Source organism: Heterodontus francisci, chromosome 48 (assembly GCF_036365525.1).
Source record: "Heterodontus francisci isolate sHetFra1 chromosome 48, sHetFra1.hap1, whole genome shotgun sequence".
In the NCBI taxonomy this organism is placed as follows: Eukaryota; Metazoa; Chordata; class Chondrichthyes; order Heterodontiformes; family Heterodontidae; genus Heterodontus; species Heterodontus francisci.
The window spans coordinates 7,819,931-7,841,670 of NC_090418.1; the positions used below are offsets into that span (position 1 = coordinate 7,819,931).

Genomic DNA, 21,740 nt, shown 5'->3' on the forward strand with positions numbered 1-21,740 from the left:
AGAGGGCAGGAGAGATGAAATAACAAAGCTGTCATGGGACAAAGGCAAAGAGCGTGTTAATGCTTGTGTGAAAGACAAAGCATTAGTCCAGAGAGAGTGTTAATGGCAGAGTAATGAGCAATTCTGTCCACATGAAAAAAACAGGTACATGATTAAAAAATAAAATAATAAAAAAAGGCCAGTCAGGCTCTGAAATTGTTGAACTCAAGGTTGAGTCTGCGAGGCTGTAGAGTGTCTAATGGAAAGATCAGGTGCTGTTTCTCGTGCTTGCGTAGATATTCAGTAGAACACTGCAGCGGGCCAAGGACAGAAATGTGGACATGAGAGCAGGGCGGGTATGTTGAAATGGCAAGCAACCAGAAACTCGGGGTCATGCTTTTGGACTGAGCGGAGATGTTCCGCAAAGCAGTCACCCAAACTGCATTTTGTCTCCCCAATGTAAAGGCGACCACATTGTGAGCACTGAATACAGTATACTAAATTGAAGGAAGTACAAGTAAATCACTGCTTCACCTGGAAGGAATATTTGGGGCCTTGGATGGTGAGGAGAGAGGAGGTAAAAGGGCAGGTATTACACCACCCGCGATTGCCTGGGAAGGTACTATGGGAAGGGGACGAGGTGTCGGGGGTGACGGAGGAGTGGTATTGTGGAAGTGAGCAGAAAGGCATGGCACTATGCTTAATGGGAAATATAGCCAAGTTAGGAATAGTAGCTTTGCTGAGCTTTGATTTTAAGTGGCAGAAACCACAATGAAATAGTTAAAAGTAAAGGCAGAGCGTGTGAGACTGTAAAGACTAGCCGACACTGGTAATTGCAAGGACATCTGTTCTTTATGGCCTGATTGTGTGACTCCCTGTGGTTTGGAACAAATGGACTCCTGTGAATCAAATGATGTCCATCCCTGTGTGAGTGATAAGGAGTGCTAGGCCCCTCTTATCTTCGTGAACTGCCACTACTTGTAGCTGCAAACTGCACGAAACACTCAGGAATGTAAACCTAATAGAGATAGCAGGATGCGCCGCAATTACTTGTCACAAGGTAGAAACAGAACACATGATCAATGAAGGGAGTGAGACCAGAATGTTTATTGATGATTCCTATGCTCTTGCTAATTAGCTTGCTTGTCCGCTTTGTTTTATCTTGCTGGTACAAAACAATATTTTATTAGTAACAAGTATGTATTGAGAATGGAGTGTATTGTTAACCTCAGTAACAGATGTACTGCATGTCACCACGTGGGTGAAGTTGAATTGTATCGCACTGATTGGTTAAACAAGGAGGTGTAGCATGAATCTTAATGTATAAACAATAGTACCTGTATCACAAACTTCACTTACTCTAGTGGACCAGACAGACTCTGGGTGGAGTCAGTGTCGTTGTATTGGAGTAAGTCAGCCGGCTAAATGCGCAAATAAAGTAATTGATTTTACCTACACATCCGACTCGGTATATTTACTGAACCAGACTGAAGGCAAAAAGAACTCAGATTTACAGTATCACGGAGGGAACGATCCCTTTGGAATGCTGACAGGGGAGGGGAAGGGAAGATGTGTTTGGTGGTGGCATCACGCTGGAGGTGGTGGAAATGGCGAGGATGATCCTTTGGATGTGGAGGCTGGTGGGGTGGAAAGTGAGGACAAGGGGAACCCTGTTGCGGTTTTGGGTGGGAGGGGAAGGGATGAGGGCAGAAGTGCAGGAAATGGATCAGTCACGGTCGAGGGCCCTATCAAGCACAGTGGGAGGAATCCTCGGTTGAGGAAAAAGGAAGACATGTTAGAAGCGCTGTTGTGGAAGGTTGCATCATCAGAATAGATGCATCGGAGACAGAGAAACTGGAAGAATGGGATGAAGTCCTTACAGGAGGCAGGGTGTGAGGAAGTGTAGTCAAGGTAGCCATGGGAGTCGGTGGGCTTATAATGAATATTAGTAGACAGCCTATCCCCAGAGATGGAGAGAGAAAGGGAAGGAAAGTGTCGGAGATAGACCATGTAAAGGTGAGAGAAGGGTGGAAATTGGAAGCAAAGTTGATGAAGTTTTCCAGTTTCGGCCGAGAGCAGGAAGCTGCACCGATACAGTCATCAATGTACCGGAAAAAGAGGTGAGTCGGGAGGACTGGAACAAGGAATGTTTGACATATCCCACAAAAAGACAGGCATAACTAGGATCCATGTGGGTACCCATAGCAACACCTTTTATTTGGAGGAAGTGAGTGGAGTTGAAGGAGAAGTTGTTCAATGTAAGAACAAGTTTAGCCAGGCAGAGGAGGGTGGTGGTGAAACATGTGGGAACTTGCCTTGTGCAATTTGGGTGCTGTGTTTCCTACATTGCAACTAAGGTGTAGTGCTTATGCATTGCACTAGTTATCTGGAGGCCTGGATGAATAATCCGGAGACATGAGTTCAAATCCCACTACAGCAGCTGGGGAATTTAAATTCAGTTAACTAAACAAATCCAGAATAAAAAGCTACTATCAGTAATGGTGACCATGAAACTACCAGATTATTGCAAAAGCCCTGGTTCACTGATGTCCTTTGGGGAAAGAAATCTGCTGTCCTTACCTGGTTTAGCCTCTATGTGACTCCAGACCCACAGCAATGTGGTTGGCTCTTGACTGCTCTCTGAAAAGGGCTTAGCAAGCCACTCAGTTAAGGGTAATTAGGGGTGGGCAATAAATTCTGGCCTTGCCAGCGATGCCCACATCCCATGAAAGAATAAAAAAAGTGAACGCACGTCTAAAAGTACTTCATTGGGTCATAAAAGGTGCTATATAAATACAAGACTTTCTCACTAATCACAGGGCCACCAGACCCACCAGTGCTGGTGCTAGAGTACTCTTCTGCTAATAGAAAGCTACCAGACAATTTCTGCAACCGATCCCTCTGATCGTTATCTTACAAAAATAGGAAAATTGTGGGAATGTCCAGCTAGTCCATTAAGACTGCCCCATGCTCATGATGCCTGAAGCATCCTACCCCCAAACACGTCCACAGCCACGTTATCCTAGGACCATCCAGCACAAAAGGCCATTCGACCCATCGTGCATATGCTGGCACTATAAAATAACTAACAATTTAGACCCATTGCCTTAGTCTTTCCCCAGAACCCTGCAAATTGCTTTCCTTTTTAAGTAAATATTCAATTCCTTTTAGAAACTTACTACTGAATCTGCTTCCACCGCCCTTTCAAGCAGTGGATTCCAGATCATAGAGTCGTAGAGTCATTTACGACATAGAAGGAGCAACTTGATGAGTAACAAAAAGTCTCATCTCCCCTCTCCCCCACCCCGGCTTTTTTCCAATGATCTTAAATCCTGTGTCCTCTGGTTACTGACCCTCTTTTTAAAAAAAAGATTGCGATATATCCCTCGGCAGGAAAGCTGGACAGGAAATATGCTAACCCTGGTTTGGCACAGAGAAACCTGGTGTCTTCTCAAAGAGCTTCACAAAATGACAGCCAGCAACAACATTCCACAAACATCAATGAAATTAATGAATAATAACTTTTTTTTTCAGTGTTACATATTGAGGGAGGAATATTGGGCAGGACACTATGAGAACGCTCTGCTCCTCTTTGAACCAATAATCTTCTGGCCCAGAGGTGAAAATGTAACGGATTGAGCATTTTTATAAAGGAGCTTTCATAGATATTGTGAGAAATGGTGAGTTGTACTTAACATTTCTATATTTTTGATAGCATTTCTGTGGCAAGCTCCAATATCTCCCATGTTCACAGATTTCCAAACCGTCTATTGAGAAATTCACACAATAAGTTATAAGTGATCTCAGTAAGAGTAGCCATGATGCTGTTGGATTGTCGTGAAAGCACAACTGGTTCAGTAATATGCTTTAGGGAAAAGAGATCTGCCATTCTTACCTGGCCTGGCCTCTATGCGACTCCATTCCTCCGCCAATGGGATGGGCTCTTAACCTCCTTCTGAAGTGGCCTCTCAAGCCATTCTGTTGCATCAAACTAATAGAACAAAAAAAAAATGCTGTGGTTCAAGAAGAAGGCCCATTACCAGCTTCTCAGGGCAACTAGGAATGGGCCTTGAATGCTGGCCTTGCCAGCGGCACCATCAATCTGGGAATGAATAGAAAAAAATAGGATTCTAACCTAGGTCATTCTTGCCTACATAGGTTGATGCCGTATTTGGCTGTGCAGTTGTGCTGGAGGCACCAGCAGGCAGCTTTATCGCGTGTGCGAGAGAGAGAGAGAGAGAGGTGAATGATGGAGCTCTGACATATCCCATCAGTGTGCTCCTGTTATGTGCCAGCAGTTTCTCAGTGGCTAGTTCAAGTCCTTGACTTCAGTGCACAAATCTATGCTGATGCTCCAGTGCAGTACTGAGAGAGTGTTGCACCTTGAAAGATGCTCTCTCTCTCCAATGAGGTGTTAAACCATGAACACATCTGCCCTCCTCAGGTGGATGTGAAAGATCCCACGGCACAATTTCGAAGAAGAGCACTGGAGTTCTAAATGGTATCCAAGCCAATATTTATCCCATCATCATCATAAAAACATTATCCTGTCATTTATCATATTGCTGTTTGTGGGACATTGCTGTGCACAAATTGGCTGCTGTTTTTCTGCATTATAACAGTGACTACACTTCAAAAGTACTTCATTGGCTGGAAAGCACATTGGGAAATCCCGAGGGCCTGAAAAGTGCTATATAAATGCAAGTCTGTCTTTTGTGAAATAAACATTTCTGCTTGTGCTCCTTCTCTCTCTTGGTCTCGTTCATAAGTTTTTTGAGACGTGAAATAAATAAACTGGACACCTCATTAAATTCTCGGAAAGCTTTGCTGTGGAGTGCCAGTATTTCAGTGCAGTGTAAAGTAAGAGTTACAGCACTTCATCAATCACATCTCGGCTTTTGTTCGACAGTTCAAGGGCAATTAGGGATGGACAATAAATGTTGGCAGCAACTCCCACTTCCCATGGATAAAAGAAAAACGACAAGAACTCCAATGCAAATCCCTGAGCACTAAGCCAACTGCTTCACCATTTCGGAACCATTTCAGTTCCTCCTCTGTTTCGTATCTTTCCAATATTCATCCACAAACTCTTGGGTTTCAGCAAGTGATTACATTTGGAAAGGGTAGGGTGTATTGGATTTGTACAGATAAAGGTATTGCGTTTGGGTAAAATAGGATAAGATATTGGGTTCCTCCTTTATCAGGTTTAGCGCAGTATCCAAGATGGAATGGATAAAATGGGGGGTAACACACTGAAAGAGCTCCCCTTTAGTAGACAAAGACCAGTGTCCAGGAGAATATGGATAACCTATAATATTCAACTCGGTGATGGCTACGGATCAGAACTAATTGGCTCTGAGGAAAGGGAGGACTTTCTGTCTCAAATGCTTTCTCTGCAGTGATTTCAATGTGACCCAGTTTCAACTGTACCCTCAGCAAGGGCTGGGGAATGAAGTATACCGCAGAGACACACAGAGATTAAAAAAAAACACTGAATCATTGAAATTGGAGGCCATTCGGCCCGTTGTGTCTGTGCTGGCCGAAAAGAGCTACGCAGCCTAATTCCTCTTTCCAGCTCTTGATCCGTAGCCTTGTAGGTTACAGCACCTCAATTGCATATCCAAGTACTTTCTAAATGTGTTGAGGGTTTCTGTCTCTACCGTCTTTGCAGGCAGTAGGTTCCAGACCCCCAGCCATTCTCTGGGTAAAAAATAATTCTCCTCAACTCCCCTCTGATCCTTCAACCAATTACTTTAAATCTACGCCCCCGTATTATTGACCTCCCAGCTAAGGGAAATAGGTCCTTCCTATCCACTCAATCTAGTTCCCTCATAATGTTATACACTTCAATTAAGTTATAGATCAGCCATGATCTAATTGACTGGTGGAACAGCCTTGAGAAGCTGAATGGCCTTCTCCTGTTCCTATATTTCTATATTAAAAGAGGCTGATGTGAATGAAGAGGAGACGACCAAGGAACTCTGAATACAAAGCAGTTGACCATGTGGACAAAGGGAGAGAAGCCACTCCAGGTGATGTAGCATCCAGTTTGCAGTAGGGATATTTTGAACCAGCAGAGCACAGTTTCACAGAGGAAAGATGCAAGAGGACCATGCATAAGAATCAAAAGCCATCAGACAGACTGAATCCATGCCTCTCCCTGCAATAGTCTCAATCTCCCACTCTTTCCCAGTAAGCCTGTAATCTTTTTATCCTTCAGGTGCGCATCCAATTCCCTTATGAAAGCCTCCATCACCTTTTCAGGTAGTGCATTCCAGGTCGTAACCACTTGCTGCGTAAAAAGGTTTCTCCTCATTTCACCTTGAGATTGCGAAGCCACACAAAGGTTGTGAATCCACAACCTTTTGACCGGCCTCAAATATAGAAAAGATGTCACTTGTAAGGGTGTATCTGAGTCAGGGCGAGAAGACACTTAGGGCAATCGATCCACGCTTTCCCGTGCACTGATATTGCTTTGTGATTTTATGTGTAATTTAACATCAATTGCTTTGTATACATTTTTAGTACACCATCATTTAACAACAACTTATATAGGACCTTTAACCAAGAATAGGGAGATAAAAACAAAACAATGGAGCCATGAGGAAATTAAAAAGAAATTAAAAAAAGACTTGCATTCCCATAGTACGTTTCACAATCTCTGGATGTCCCAAAGCGCTTTATAGCCAACTAAGTATTTCTGTATTGTAGCCATTGTTGTAATGTCAGAAACGTGGCACAGCAAGCTTCCACAAACAGCAATGTGATAATGACCAAATAAATGAGGTTGACTGAAGGATAAATGCTGGCCAGGACACTGGGAAGCGCTCCCCTGCTCTTCTTTGAAATAGCGTCAAGGCATTGTTTCTATTCACCTAAGGGGCAGACAAGGCCTTAGTTTAATGTCTCATCTGAAAGACAGCACCCTCACTGCTGCACTGCTGGGAATGTCAGCCCGGATTATGGGTTCAAGACCTACTCCAGATACTTCAGGGACCTGCTGGCAAAGGGAGATAGCAGTGGAAAAAGTAAAGACCGCGGGTTGTTGTCGATTGGGGGGGGGGGGGGGGGGGTGGGGGGCAGTGGGCGGTGGTGGTTGAGTTCAGGGAAGGATCTGAAGATTATGGAAGGAATGTTAAATTCAATGTGCTGGTGGACAGGGGCCATTATCTACTAGAGAGGTAAATGAACAGGACTTAGTGGGAAACAGGTTATGGGGGTTAAGTTTTGGACCAGTAGGAGTTGAGGGAGGCTGGAGAATGAAAGACCGCAATGGAGTTTAGAGCTGATGTAATGTGGATAAGGCTTACGGGCGTTACAGGCTTGGTGACGGATAGGATGTGGTGTTTGAGGCTCAGCTGTGAAACAAACAGGCCGCCACTGTTTCAAAAGCCCAATTCAACCACAGTGAATGCCTTGAGAGAGAAACAGAGTCAGTGGTAAGGGAACAAAGTTCATGTGTGTGCAGGAAAACGAGAAGCACAGGAAAATACACAGAACACAAAAGTCCAAGTGTATCAAGCTTGTGTCTTCAGTATCTTGCTCTACGGTAGCAAGGCCTGGACGACGTACGTCAGCCAAGAGCGACGTCTCAATTCATTCCAACTTCGCTGCCTCCGGAGAATCCTTGGCATCAGGTGGCAGGACCGTATCTCCAACACAGAAGTCCTCGAGGCGGCCAACATCCCCAGCATATACACCCTACTAAGCCAGCGGCGCCTGAGATGGCTTGGCCATGTGAGCCGTGTGGAAGATGGCAGGATCCCCAAGGACATATTGTACAGCGAGCTCGTCAATGGTACCAGACCCACCGGCCGTCCATGTCTCCGCTTTAAAGACATCTGCAAACGCGACATGAAGTACTGTGACATTGATCACAAGTCGTGGGAGTCAGTTGCCAGTGATCGCCAGAGCTGGCAGGCAACCATAAAGGCGGGGCTAAAGCATGACGAGTCGAAGAGACTTAGCAGTTGGCGGGAAAAAAGACAGAAGCGCAAGGAGAGAGCCAACTATGGAACAGCCCCAACAACCAATTTTTTCTGCAGCACCTGTGGAAGAGTCACTCTAGAATTGGCCTTTATTGCCACTCCAGGCGCTGCTTCACAAACCACTGACTACCTCCAGGCGCTTACCCATTGTCTCCCGAGACAAGGAGGCCAAAGAATTCTGTCTCAACCTTAACCTTAGAAGAGCACTCCATGGGTGTGACATTTATCCAATTCCCACACCAGCCCTCTTTAGCCTCTCTTAGCGAAATTGCCAATTGGCGGGGAATTTGGGGCAGTTTTGCACTGTGGCTCAAATATAATCAGAAGTGAATTGAAAAGGCCCCATCACTGAAGATCTGACTGGATCATTATTGGCATCAATGATTGGTGGGACTTCAATTCTTGTGGCTTACTGTAGGGGTTAAACCATCAAAATGATAAATCCTGACAACAACAAAGACTGCACAGATACACTTCCGCTGTGAATTAATGTTCCCGGAAAATTTAATCATCTGTCTCCTTAAAAACAAACATTATTTCTTTGCCCTAAAATTATCATATGCCAAACCTAAAATGAAAACACTGCTCCCACCCTGAAACCAATGCTCGGTGAACTGCGAAATTAAACACATCCTTCAAACCAAATCCACACAACCCCACCCCGGCAATTAAACTTCAGGACGAGCTTGCTGTGGAGATGTTAGGAGTTGGGTTAGGTTCAGAACATTCACACGCAAGACTGGTCTGACTGAAATAACATTCCAACTCCCATTCTATTTTTCCATATTATTCAACGGGTTTCCGATGAGGTTAGGGCACCAACCCAGAAGTTTTAGACATGGCACGCATTCAGAAATTTAAAGGAGAAGGTAAGGATAGATGGAGGGCACCAATGTACAAAACAATATCAACAACATGCATTTATAGTGTGCCTTAACATAATAAAATGTCCCAAGGCATCTATCAGGAGGTTTATAAAGCAAGATTTGACATCGAGCCACTGAAGGCAATATTAGGGGAGATGACCAAAGGCTTGGTCAAAGAGGCTTTAAGAAGTGTCTCAAAAGGAATAAGATAAAAAGAGTCCTTATGGAAATATGCAAAAATTCCACATCTTGTGAAAACTGGCATTTTAGGTCTCTTTGCCTCGAGGCACGGTTTACAAAAATAGCTTATGTCTCATGGATCATTTTAACAGGAGGGGGAGGGGAAAAGGGGAAATGCCCTCACCCACACCCCCTCAATCTTCGTAACCTCCTCCAGCCCTACAGTCCTCCGAGATCTCTGCACTCCTCCAATTCCATCCTCTTGTACATCGCAAATTTTAATCGCTCTACCAATGGTGGCTGTTCCTGGGCCCTAAATTCTAGAATTACCTCCTTAAACCTCTCCACCTCCCTCTCCTCCTTTAAGTCGCTCCATAAAACCTACCTCTTTCACCAATCTTTTGGTCACCTGCCCTAATATCTCTTCATGTGGCTCAGTGTTAAACTTTTGTCTGTTTACACTCCCATGAAGCCCTTTAAGGCGTTTTACCACATTAAAGGAGCAAGCTGTTGTTGCAGTGAATTCTTTGTTGTGATGCCAAACTGTGCACAGCAAGCTCCCACACCCAACAATAAGATAAATGACCAGATAATCTCTTTCAGTGCTGTTGACTGAGGATAACTATTGTCCAGAACACGGGGGAAAACTCCCCTGCTCTTTTTCAACTTAAGAGGGCAAACGGGGTCTCGGTTTAACATCTCATCCAGAAGACAGCACCTTTGGCAGTGCAGCCCTCCCTCTATACTGCATTGAAGTGTTAGCCTAGATTACGTGCTCAAGTCTCTGGAGTGGTGTTTGAACCCATGGCTTTCTGATTCAGAAGTGAGATCATGCTGCCTACAGAGCCACAGCTTACACCTACTTAATAATGGGGCAAATGATTTCTCATGGGAACTGTGCCATAGATTTCAGGGGTAGCTTTAGTGTCTCTCAGCAGGTCTCAGTGGAAGGCTCCCTGTGAGAGTGTTTGTCCACCCTACCAGCCCACTACTCATACTCCTCCCTCACTTCCATGCTGATTTTTCATCTTTCTTACCTCTGGTGCTGAACCTCATCCTGGTCTTATATTTATTTCACAGAAACAGGGGAGGCCGTTCAGCCCCTCAAGCCTGTTCTGCCATTCAATAAGATCATGGTTGATCTGCCACCTAACTCCATATACCTGCCTTTTCCCCATATCCCCTAAAATCTCTGGTTAACAAAAATCTATCAAACTCAGATTTAAAATTTACAACTGATCGAGCATCAATTGTCATTTGTGGAAGAGAGTCCCAAACTTCTACCACCAGGATTGCCATAACAATTCTGAAAACAAGTATTAAGAAGGTATAGATGCGGTGCCAAACAGATAAAGGCAGAAATGATGTCTTCCGTGGACCGTAGTGTGAGTCTTGCATTTCTATCACACAAGGCTGTAAAATCTGTCTCCCACTTACAACATCCTCTGTTAGCACATCCTGTTTACAAGAACAGCTTTTCACTAGGATTTATGCAGAAAGAGTTATTTTCCTCTACAATACCGTTGTCAAGGGAATGTGTGAAATGCATCAGAAAAGGTGAGAGAAACCATCCAAATGATTTAAACAGGAACTGCAGTCTTCTGTATTGCTACGCAGCCCTTCATGTTATAAATCAAATTATTTTGAGAGATCTGGCACCAAGGCGGGGATTACTAGTAACTGTCCTGATGAAGAGTATGCACCCAAACATTGTAACCCCTCTTATCCCTTAGCAGATGTTGGCTGACCTGCTGTGTTTCCAGAATATTAAAAAAAATTGGAATATTCTCTCAATGGCTTGGCAGCTTAACCCAGTGATGACTGTGCCACATTAGACTAATAGGTTCCAGGCTCCATCACTGAAGTATGGAATGTTATAGCACAGAAGGAGGCCATTCGGGGAATTGTGCCTGTGCCAGCTCTTTGAAAGAGCTATCCAACTCGTTCCACTCCCCTGCTCTTGTCTCACAGTGCTGCACATTTTTTCATTACAAGTATTTATCCAATTCCCTGTTGAACCTGCTTCCAACTGCCCTTTTAGGCAGCACTTTCCAGACCACAACAACTCACTGTGTAAAAAAACCTTCATCTCTTCTCCCCTCTGGTTTTTTTGCCATTTACCTTAAATCTGGGCCCTCTGGCAATCAACCCTCCTGCCAGTGCAAATTGTTTCTCCCTATTTACTCTATCAAAACCCCTCTGGTTTGTGAAGATCTCAGGCATGGAAGTGGGTGATGCCCTAGGGTTGGCCTCCGCACACTTGGGGCTCGCGAGAGGAAAATTTGGAAGTTCTCGCTGCTGATCGCTATTCAGTGACGCATGCTCTGATACTCTCCTTCAACCTCCTGACCTGTTTCCTGACATCCCCATTTGGGAAGGGTATTGGGACAGTGGCCAGTGCACCTCAGTGAGATTCAGTGCCAAGTGAACCATACCCCAATGAGAGATTGTGCTAGGTGAACCACACCTCAATGAGATTTAGCATCAGGTCAACCAAACCCTAGTGAGAGCCAGTGCCAGGTGAACCATAGGTCAGTAAGAGTGAAAGAGGAGGTAGTTGATACACTGGATATGTTAAAAATTGATAGAGGAGGTACTGAATAGGCTGGCTGTGCTTAAAGTTGTTAAGTCACCAGGGCCAGATGAGATACATCCAAGGATACAGAGGGAAGTAAGGGCGGAAATTGTGAAGGCTCTGGCCATAATCTTCCAATCCTCCTTAGATACAGGAGTGGTGCTACAGTACTGGAGAATTCCAAATGTTAACCTTTGTTCAAAAAAGGGTGTAAGGATAAACCCAGCATCTACAGGCCAGTCAGTTTAACCTCGGTGGTGGGCAAGAAATTATAATTTGGGACAAAATTAACAGTCACTTGGATGTGGATTAGTTAAGGAAAGCCAGGACAGATTTGTTAAGTGCAAAATGCGTTTAGCTAACTTGCTTGAGCTTTTTGAGGTAACAGAGAGGATTGATGAGGGTGACGTGGTGTATATGGACTTCCAAAAGGCATTTGATAAAGTGCTACATAACAGGCTTGTCAGAAAAGGGAAAACTCATGGAATAAAAGGGACAGTGGATATGAAGTTGGCTGAGTGACAGGAAACAGAGAGTAGTGGTAAACAATTGTGTTTTGGATTGGAGGAAGGTATATAGTGGAGTTCCCCAGGAGTCAGTGTTCAGGCCACTGCTTTTCTTTATCTGTATTAATGACCCAGACTTTGGTGTACAGGGCACAATTTCAAAATTTGCGAATGATAAAAAACTTGGGAGTATTGTGAACTGAGAAAGGTTCAAGAGGCCATAGACATGCTGGTGGAATGGGCGGACAAGTGGCAGATGAAATTTAATGCAGAGTGGTGTGAAGTGATTCATTTTGGTCTGAAGAGCAAGGCGAGGCAATATAGAGTACAATTCTAAAGGGGGTATATGTTGGGAAAGCAGTTAATAAGGCATATGGGATCCTGGGCTTCATAAGTAGGGGGGGGGGGAGCATAAAGTACAGAAGGAAGTCATGATGAAACTGTATAAAACCCTGGAATATTGTATCGAATTCTGGGCACCACACTTCAGAAGGATGTGAAAGCATTAGAGAGGGTGCAGAAAAGATTCACGAGAATGGTTCCAGGGGTGAGGAACTTCAGTTACGTGGACAGACTGGAGAAGCTGGGGCTGTTCTCCTCCGAGGAGAGAAGGTTGAGAGGAGATTTGATGGAGGTGCTCAAAATCATGAGGGGTCTGGACAGAGTAGGTGGAGAGAAAGTGGTTCCGTTGGCGGAAGGGATCCAGAACCAGAGGACACCGATTGAAGGTGATTGGACAAAGAAGCAACAGCGACATGAGGAAAAACTTTTTTATGCAGCGACTGGTTAGGATCTGGAATGCACTGCCGGAGAGTGGGGAGGAGGCAGGTTCAATGGAGGCTTTCACAAGGGAATTGGATAATTATCAGAAGGGAAAAAAATTGCAGGGCTTATGGGGAAAAGGCAGGAGAGTGGGACTAGGTGAGTTGCTCTTGCAGAGAGCCAGCACAGGCACAATGGGCTGAATAGCCTCCATTCTCTGATTTTAGGCCGACTCACCTCCATTGCCATGGGAACCACTCCCGTTCGGCAGGTGTGGCCACCTGGGCCTCTCTTGGCGGTTGGTCGGAAAGAGCCGACAGTCCCCGAAAAGACCCGAAGGGCGGGGGGAGCGGGTGCAGCGCATGCGCGGCTCCCTCCCGAGTTAAAAGTTTGCCGACGGCGACCGGAAAGAGCCGAGCGCTGAAGTCGGCGTGAGCGCATGCGCATCCCCTCCCCCTGCTCTTCGCTCCGCCGAGGCCCGTGATCGGAAAGTGCCGGCAGCGTCCGGAAATAGCCGATCCCTTTGTAGGCGGGAGCGGGGAAGGCGAGGTGGCGCATGCGCGGCTCACCCACCCTCTCTCCGCTGATGGCTGAGTGACAGCTCCGGCGGCAGGAGCAGCGGGTGGGCAAGTTTCCGCAGACAGCATTGATTGGTAATAACGGGAGAAGATTGCAACCTGCAGATTGCAGACCGCCGACAATGGTAAGTGCAACTAGGCTGTAAATGGTGGGAGGAAACAATAAATAAAATGGAATAATCTCAGAGAGAGGAGCAGCTTCTTTCCGGCTTCTCACCTGAGCCGCAGGTAAGGGCGCGCGACGTCACCAGGTATCCTTATTTACTCATGTTTTAAATGATTCTTCTACGCTCGTTCCCCCTTTTCTCCACGAATTACCACCTTTTCTTTTTCAATGTAACGTTTTAACGAAGCAGAATTGATTGTTTTTAATTGTAACTCCGGAGGGCATTGAGGGCAAATTACTGCCCCTGATTTGATTGACAGGTGGCTTGAACAATGGCAAGCGCAGATACCTGTCCAGCGACCAATCAGGAGAGGGCCGATGGGTGGGAGCTACTTCAGCAGGTTACAGCACAGAGACAGGCCATTGAGGGCAAGACTTGCATTTGTATAGCTCCTTTTCCAACCCCAGGATCTCCTAAATGTCCTTACAGCCAATGAAGTACTTTTATTAGTAGCGTAGTCACTGTTGTAATGTAGGAAAGGCAGAATGCTGATTTGGGCACAGGAAGCTCCCACAAACAGCAATGTGATAATGACCATATCGTCTGTTTTTGGTGAGGTAGGTTGATTGAGGCCAGGACACCGAGAAGACCTCGCCCTGCTCCTCTTCTGAATAGTGCCATGGGATCTGTTACAGTGCAGACGGGGCTTCGGTTTAATATCTCACCTGGTTGATGTGCTGTCCTTGGACTTCCAAAAAGCATTTGATAGAGTGCCACATAACAGGCATGTTGGAGCTCATGGAATAGAAGGGACAGTGGCAGCGTAGATACAAGATTGGCTGAGTGACAGGAAACAGAGAGTAGTGATGAATGAGAAAGGTATACAATGGGGTTCCCCAGGGGTTGGTGTTGGGGCCTCTGCTTTTCTTTTATATATGAATGACCTAGATTTGGGTGTACAGGGCACAATTTCAAAATTTGCGGATGTCACAAAACTTGGAAGTATTGTGAAATGTGAGAAGTATAGTGATAAACTTCAGAAGGGCATCGACAAGCTGGCGGAATGGGCAGACAAGTAGCAGATTAAATTTAATGCAGAGAGGTGCAAAGTGATTCATTTTGGTGTGAAGAATGAGGAGAGGCAATATAAAATAAAGGTTACAATTCTAAAGGGGATGCAGGAGGAGAGGATTCTGGGGGGGTATATGTGCGGCAGGTTGAGGAAGCACTGAATAAACCGTAAGAGATCCTGGGATTTATTAATAGGGGAATAGAGTACAGAGGCAAGGAAGTTATGTTAAACTCTAAAGCACTGGTTCTGCCTCAACTGGAGTATTGTGACCAGTTCTGGATGTAAAGTCATTAGAGAGAGTGCAGAAAAGATTCACGAGAATGGTTCCAGGGATGAGGGGCTTCAGTTACATGGACAGATTATTGGAGCTGGGGCTGTTCTCCTTCGAGACGATTAAGAGGAGATTTGATGGAGGTGTTCAAAATCATGAGGGGTCTGGAGAGAGAGTAGATCGGGAGAAACTGTTCTCATTGGCGGAAGGATTGAGAACCAGAGGACACCGATTTAATGTGATTATGGAAAAAGAAGCGACGGTGACATGTGGAATATTGCTATGCAGCAAGTGGTTAGGATCTGAAATGTGCTGCCCGAGAGTGTGGTGGAGGCAAATTCAATTGAGGCCTTCAAAAGAGAATTGGATAATTATCTGAAGAGAGAAAATTTGCAGGGGCTACGGGAAATGGCGGAGGAGTGGGAAAAGGTGAGTTGCTCTTGCAGAGAGCCGGCACGGACATGATGGGCTGAGTGGCCTCCTTCTGTGTTGTAACCATTCCATGATTCTCTGAAAGCTGGCACCTTTAACAGTGCACTGGGAGTGTCAGCCTAGATTTTTGTGCTCATTCGGCCACCAGCTCTCTTGTTGGCATTTATGCTGCACGTGAGCCTCATCCCACCTCTGCCTTTGTTGCCATCATAAAAAGTGTGTTTTTTTTCCCCCTTTTAAAATATTGTAATTACACAGGACAGAAGGTAGATGGATACCTGAGTGTTTTAACTGAATATCTCTACTCAGGTGTCAAAGGCAAATTAAGCTGGGTGCTGAAATACTGTGCAGGTCATTCAGCTTCTGTGAAGAGAGAAATAAAGTTCATGTTTTAGTACGATGAGACTGTTGTGATGTAGATGGCTGGGTCAGAAAGCTGCTTTGGAGGGATTTGAACAGGTTTAAGAACCCTTCGTGCAGGGGAAATAATGAAGATCCTGTGACCTATTTAGATGATGTCAAATGAATTTTCTGGTATTAGCAGCTCAGTGGTATCACACTCATCGCTGGGACGGAAGGTTGTGGGTACCACTCCGGGCATTTGAGTCCACAATCCGGGCAGACACTCCCAGTGCAGTTACTGAGGGAACACTGTACCGTGAAAGGTGGCGGTTCTTTTATTCATTCACCTGTTGTGGGTATTTATTATCCCACCCAGTGGCCCTTTCCTGATTGGTCGCTGGGCAGGAATGTGCACTTACCATTGGTTGACCTGCCTATCAATCAAATAAGGGGCAGAAATTTGCCCCCAATTCCCTGAGTTGCCTTGGAGAAGGTGGTGATGAGCTGGCTTCTTGAGTACAACTGAGTGGCTCGCTAGGCCATTTAAGGCCAGTTAAGAGTCCACCCCATTGCTGTGGATCTGGAGTCACGCGTAGGCCAGATCGGGTAAGGATGGCAGATTCCCTTCCCTAAAGGGCACTTGTGAACCAGATGCCAGTAATGGCAATAGCTTTTTATTCCAGATTTATTTAATTACTTAAATTCCCCGGTTGCTGTGGTGGGATTTGAACTCATTTCCTCCCGATCAATAGCCAAGGCCTCAGCATTGCTAGTTCTGTGACTTAACCACTCTGCTACCGTACCGAGTGTTTCTGATGAGATGTAAAACCTACGCCCAGTCTGCGCATGTAAAAGATCACGGCACTATTTTAAAAAGAGCAAAGCTGGTCTTTCCAGTGTGCTGGATAATATGTATCCCCACGGCTAGCACCCTAATGATGGGTGATCTGATCATTAACTCATTGCTGTTTGTGGGAGCTTGCTGTGCGCAAATTGGCTGCTGTGTTTCCCTACATTCCTTACCTTTTATCTTTTTTTTTTCTCTTCATTTTGTAGAGATTGACAAATATGTTTTCTGTAATTTGCCGGCAGTGAAGCAATTTTCCATAGCCTTCATTTTTACTTCAGATATGAGATTCTCTTGTTTCCCAATCCTTCAGCAAGAGACGGAGTCTGTTAAACAGAGGACTCTCATTTCAACACCAGCTTTATCAACCTCAGGACATCCCAAAGCGCTTTAGAGCCAGCGAAGTACTTTCAAAGTCTAGTCACTGTGGTAATATAGGAAACGTGTCGGTCAAGTTGCGCACGGCAAGATTCCACAAAGAGTGGAATGACCGCATAATCTGCTTCTGGGTTTTAAGTTTTGCCACTGTTCTTTTCTTCTTCTATAATGCAGAAATCCTTTCCCAGAGTTGGGCCTTGTCCATATCCTATCCCCAGTTTGAATGTTCGACCTCCAACATTTTTTTTGACTAGAAACTCTCATGATTCAATTGTTGCTTCATTTCGAGCTTTTTTATTTTATTGGATATGGGACTTCGGTTGCGTGGAGAGACTAGAGAAGCTGAGATTGTTGTCCTTAGAGCAGAGAAGGTTAAGGGGAAATTTAACAAATGGTTCAAAATTATGGGGCGTTTTGTAAATCAGGGGAAGCTGTTTCCACTGGCGGGAGGGTCACTAATTGGGGGACACAGATTTAAAATAATTGGCAAAATAACCAGAGTGGGAGATGAGAATATTTTCACACTGAGTTTTTGTGATCTGGAATGCACCATTCAATGGTGGCAGAAGCAGATTAAATGGTGACTTTCAAAAGGGAGTTGGATAAATACTTGAATTGGAAAATTTGCTGGTTGATGAGAAAAAGACAGGGTGGGGGTGGGATTGCGGTGGTGGGTGGGGACAGTGCGACTAATCGGAGAGCTCCTTTGGAAAGCCGGCATAGTCGTGATGGACCAAATCAGCGCCTCCTGTGCCGCATGATTTACTGATTCTGTTCTTTTGAAGGGTTGAGTTGCTGTGTTGTATTTCCAATTGTGCAACAGTTGCTTCTGAATTCTCGTAGGATTTCACATTGCCCTGTGCAATAGGAAATGACAGGTTCTTGTCTTTCACTGGATCTCGTTTCAACAGTTGCAGCAGAATCAAATTCGAGTATTGCTGAAAATAGAGACATGTTGTCGAAGCTTTTGGTCTTGCACTCGTCAGGACGATCGCAAGAATAACCAATGTAAGGGAAAACAACAACTTAGACTGCATGAGAAGAGAGTGCTGATTGGTTGGCAGGTGAACTCCGATTGGTGGAAGCGTTGCCATGACGAATGCACCAGCTTACGGTGACTAACAGTTAACTGCCAAGCAGTTTCAAATTCGGCTGTTGCCTCGGGCAAAACAACTCTTCTGTGAATTTGTTGAGAATGTAGTTTCTTTCTAACGGGAAGCCTAACCTCTGATTGGACAACAACTGGCCATTTTAATTGGAACAACTAACCTCCAGACGGTATTGATACTGAGTAACTCCTCCCAGAAAGTGTGTGTGAATGTTGGGTACAATCTGGGTCAGCTCTGATTTGATTAATTCTGTCCCCTCTTCACCTCCGCCTCTCCCAGCCAACCAGCTCCAATCCCAAGTTATGTGTCTGGTTGGGGCATTATGGTTGGCCTTCACTCTCCTGGGCTAGGCAGGGGGATAAAACTTAACCCTTAAAGGCAGCATAGATGTGTTGTTAGATAAGTATTCAATTTGGCTTTCATATAAAGCTTTTACAGGAGAATTCACATGGAAATTACAGTACAGAAAATGGCCATTCAGCCCAACCAGCCCATGTTTGTGCTTGTCCATGTTTACCTTCTATAAGAACAGTAACCTAATCCCATGTGCCCTGCCCTGTACCCGTATCCTTTTACCACTCAACCACCACCTTCAAACACCTATCTAACCTGTTCCCAGCTATGCATTCCACAGCCTCACACCCCTCTGTCGCAACAAATTTCTCCAGCTATCTGTCCTAAATCTATTGCATTTAATATTGTCTAAGTCCTCTCACTATAAGCCCAAGAACTTTCAGAGTGTAGTCCCTGCTGCAGTATAGGAAACATGGCAGCCTTTGATGCACAGCAAGATCCCACATTACATACCCTCATGATACTCTGTACATTCAAAAGACAGCGTCTCCCACCCTGTCAAAAAACTCTTGCATTTAATCTTCTCTCTGCGTTCCCTTCTTCTAAACCCCTGGAATGCTGGAAATAATCTACCTCTGTTGGCTTCACCCTACCACTTTGTAATCAGTGCGGACACAATGGCCCAAATGGTCTCCTTTTGTGCTGCAACCATTCCATGACTCCAATGAATCAGCCCTGTAACGTCTCGGTTCTAACAATAAGAGGCCCAGTATTTCAATTCTTTCCTCATGCCAAGTAGTGGCCTCTGCCAACAGTAGTCTAGGGACCATTGGCTCCGACCTGCCACCTGGGCAAGGGACCAGCGAGCTGGTGCTAACTTTGGGCCGGTGGCCCAGTGAGAGTTGGCAGCTGAGAGGAGAAACTGCAACAAAACAGGGAGCTGGAAGTAGGCATTTCTGGTCAGATGTTGGCACCCACCTCGGCCTTCAGCCATGCAATTTTTCCATTGATGTGTTGCCAATTAGATTCTGGCCGCTCTTTCTGTGAAGAATACTGGGTTTTCTGGCAGAGGAATGGAAGGCAGTGGCCCAGGCCAGAAGTGCTAACGTTTGTAAGTCATGCGATGAACGCTTGAACAATTCATGAACCCAGCTATTGAATTTGCCTTTTTCACGGCGTGGACTGGTAACGGGGCCAGAGAAATAAAAATTAGGACTTGAGATGAGGAGAAATTTCTTCACTCAAAGGGTTGTGGATCTTTGTAATTCTCTACCCCAGAGAGCCAGTAGATCTTTAGATATTGAAGGATATGGGGATCGTGCAGGAAGGTGTAATCAAGGTAGAAAATTAGCCAGTATCCTATTGAATGGCGGAGCAGTCTCGGGGCTGAATGGCTGACTGCTGCACCAATTTCTCACAACTGTCTCCCTGGCCCAGCTAATTTCATGTGTTTCCAGCCCACGCATTGTAAAGCGAGTGTTAATGCAGTAACAGCAGCCCAAATGTCAGCAGTAGCTTTATAACAGTAATTATGCTGAAACAATTAAAACAATTACAGGATAATTGAATTAAGCACACGCTCCTCTTGTGTTACATCGAGCCTGCAGCACAGAAACAGGCCATTCAGCCCATCTGTCTTTGCCAGCGTTTATGCTCCATGCAAGCCTCGCCGCAGTCCCTGAACATATTCCTTTCTCCCTCACTTGTTCATCCTCCCCTCCTGATGTTTTCTGCTGTTTATTCTATTCTTTCCTTCCTAAATCATTTTAATTCTCTATTTTAATCCAATCTCTGCAATTTTAATATGTAAACTCTGAACCCCTCTCCTCGCACCATTTACTGCTGTCTCCTGATTTTTTTTATCGGTCATCTTGGATGCGGACACAATCCGCCCCTTTTCCCCCCCCCCCCCCAATTCAGATCATTTTTCTTCAGCCAATTAAAAGTTTAAATGTTGAGATTTATTTTTACAAGCAACAAAAGATCAGCTAAAGTGAGTGTAATTGAAATAACTACTTCTTCTTGAAATAACTGCACCTCGTTTAATTTACTCATTTGTGCCATGCTCTGAGTTAAATTAAGAACATTTGCATATTAAAGATGTCAAGGGGATGAAATGACCATTCAGCCCATCAAGCTTGTTCCTCCAGTTTCAACTCACGCGTCCAACCAACCTTGATTCCACCACCTTGCCTGTTGCATCATGCCAGATATTCCAACATGGACATGACAGGCTGAATGTTCGCGAAATAAGAGAAATAGGCCATTCAATTAGATCATGGTTGATGATCTCTTAAACCCGTACACCCAACTTGATTCTATGCACTTGTCTAGCAAAAATCTATTGATCTCTGATTTAAAATTGTTAATCTGCCACCTTAAACATTCACTCCCTCCACTACCTGCGCACTGTGGCAGCAGTGTGTACTATCTACAAGATGTACTGCAGCAACTTGCCAAGGCTGCTTCGAAAGCACCTTACAAACCCACGCCCTCTATCACCTAGAAGGACAAGGACAGCAGGCACGTGGGAGCATCATCACTACCAGGTTCCCTTCCAAGTCACACACCATCCTGACTTGGGCACGTATTGGCCGTCCTTTCACTATCGCTGGGTCAAAATTCTGGAACGCTCTACCAAACAGCACTGTAGGAACACCCGAACCACACAGACTGCAGTGGTTCAAGAAGGTGTCTCACTGCCACCTTCCCGAGGGCAGTTAGGGATGGGCAATAAATGCCAGCTTTACCAGTGACATGACCCGAGAATGAATGAAAGGAGAAGAGTTGGTCTTGGTTGTCATTGCCTTCATGTTCAAAAGGACTCCTGGCACAATCACACAGCATGTCATTTGTTTAAAGAACTGTAACCCTTCCGATCAGATTCTCTGTCTCCAGCTGGTGCTGTTCCTGGCGCCTCAGCTTGTTCGGAATGAGCTGTATCCTGACACCCGCCCCTCGCTGCAGCTGCTGTTGCTCAGTGACTTAAGCAGAAGATTTCTGGGAATGAGCTACAAGCCTGACTCAGTCACTATCATCCCTTCTGGGCAAGGAACAATGCCAAAGTCAAATCAAATATAGAAACATAGAAAAATAGGAGCAGGAGTAGGCCACTTGGCCCTTCAGGCCTGCTCCTCCGTTCAAAAAAGATCATGGCTGATCGTCTAATTCAATACCCTGTTCCCGCTTTCTCCCAATATCCCTTGATCCCTTTGGCATTAAGAAATATATCCATCTCCTTCCTGAATATATTTAAGGACTTGGCTTCCACTGCCTTCTGCAGTAGAGAATTCCACAGGTTCACCAGCCTCTGAGTGAAGAAATTTCTCCTCATCTCGGTTCTACCCCGTATCCTGAGACTGTGACCCCTGGTTCTGAACTCCCCGGCCATCAGGAACATCCTCCCTGCATCTAGCCTGTCTAGTCCTTTTAGAATTTTATAGGTTTCTATGAG

General features: G+C 45.2%; 2 protein-coding genes across 5 annotated transcripts in view; one reads left to right on the plus strand and one right to left on the minus strand.

The window, feature by feature from the left end:
* Window positions 1–13,503, minus strand: part of LOC137357419 (uncharacterized) — a 114,748-nt gene extending 101,245 nt beyond the window's left edge. Inside the window, exons 1-2 of the mRNA XM_068023766.1 lie at window positions 13,094–13,503; window positions 3,875–3,970 (exon numbers count right to left, since the gene is read on the minus strand). Of these exons, the coding sequence (XP_067879867.1) occupies window positions 3,875–3,970; window positions 13,094–13,503 (506 nt within the window). The remainder of the gene's footprint in view (window positions 1–3,874; window positions 3,971–13,093) is intronic.
* ap1s1 (adaptor related protein complex 1 subunit sigma 1) overlaps window positions 13,417–21,740 on the plus strand; it is a 42,381-nt gene continuing 34,057 nt past the window's right edge. For 2 of the 4 annotated variants that reach the window (XM_068023953.1, XM_068023954.1), the window contains exon 1: window positions 13,417–13,559. Coding sequence is in view for 1 of the 4 variants with exons in the window: in XM_068023951.1 (XP_067880052.1) it covers window positions 13,557–13,559 (3 nt within the window). In the remaining 3 variants the exon portion in view is untranslated. Of the gene's footprint in view, window positions 13,560–14,133; window positions 14,159–21,740 lie in introns of those variants that run through there. The other 2 variants (XM_068023951.1, XM_068023950.1) reach the window with 2 other exon arrangements.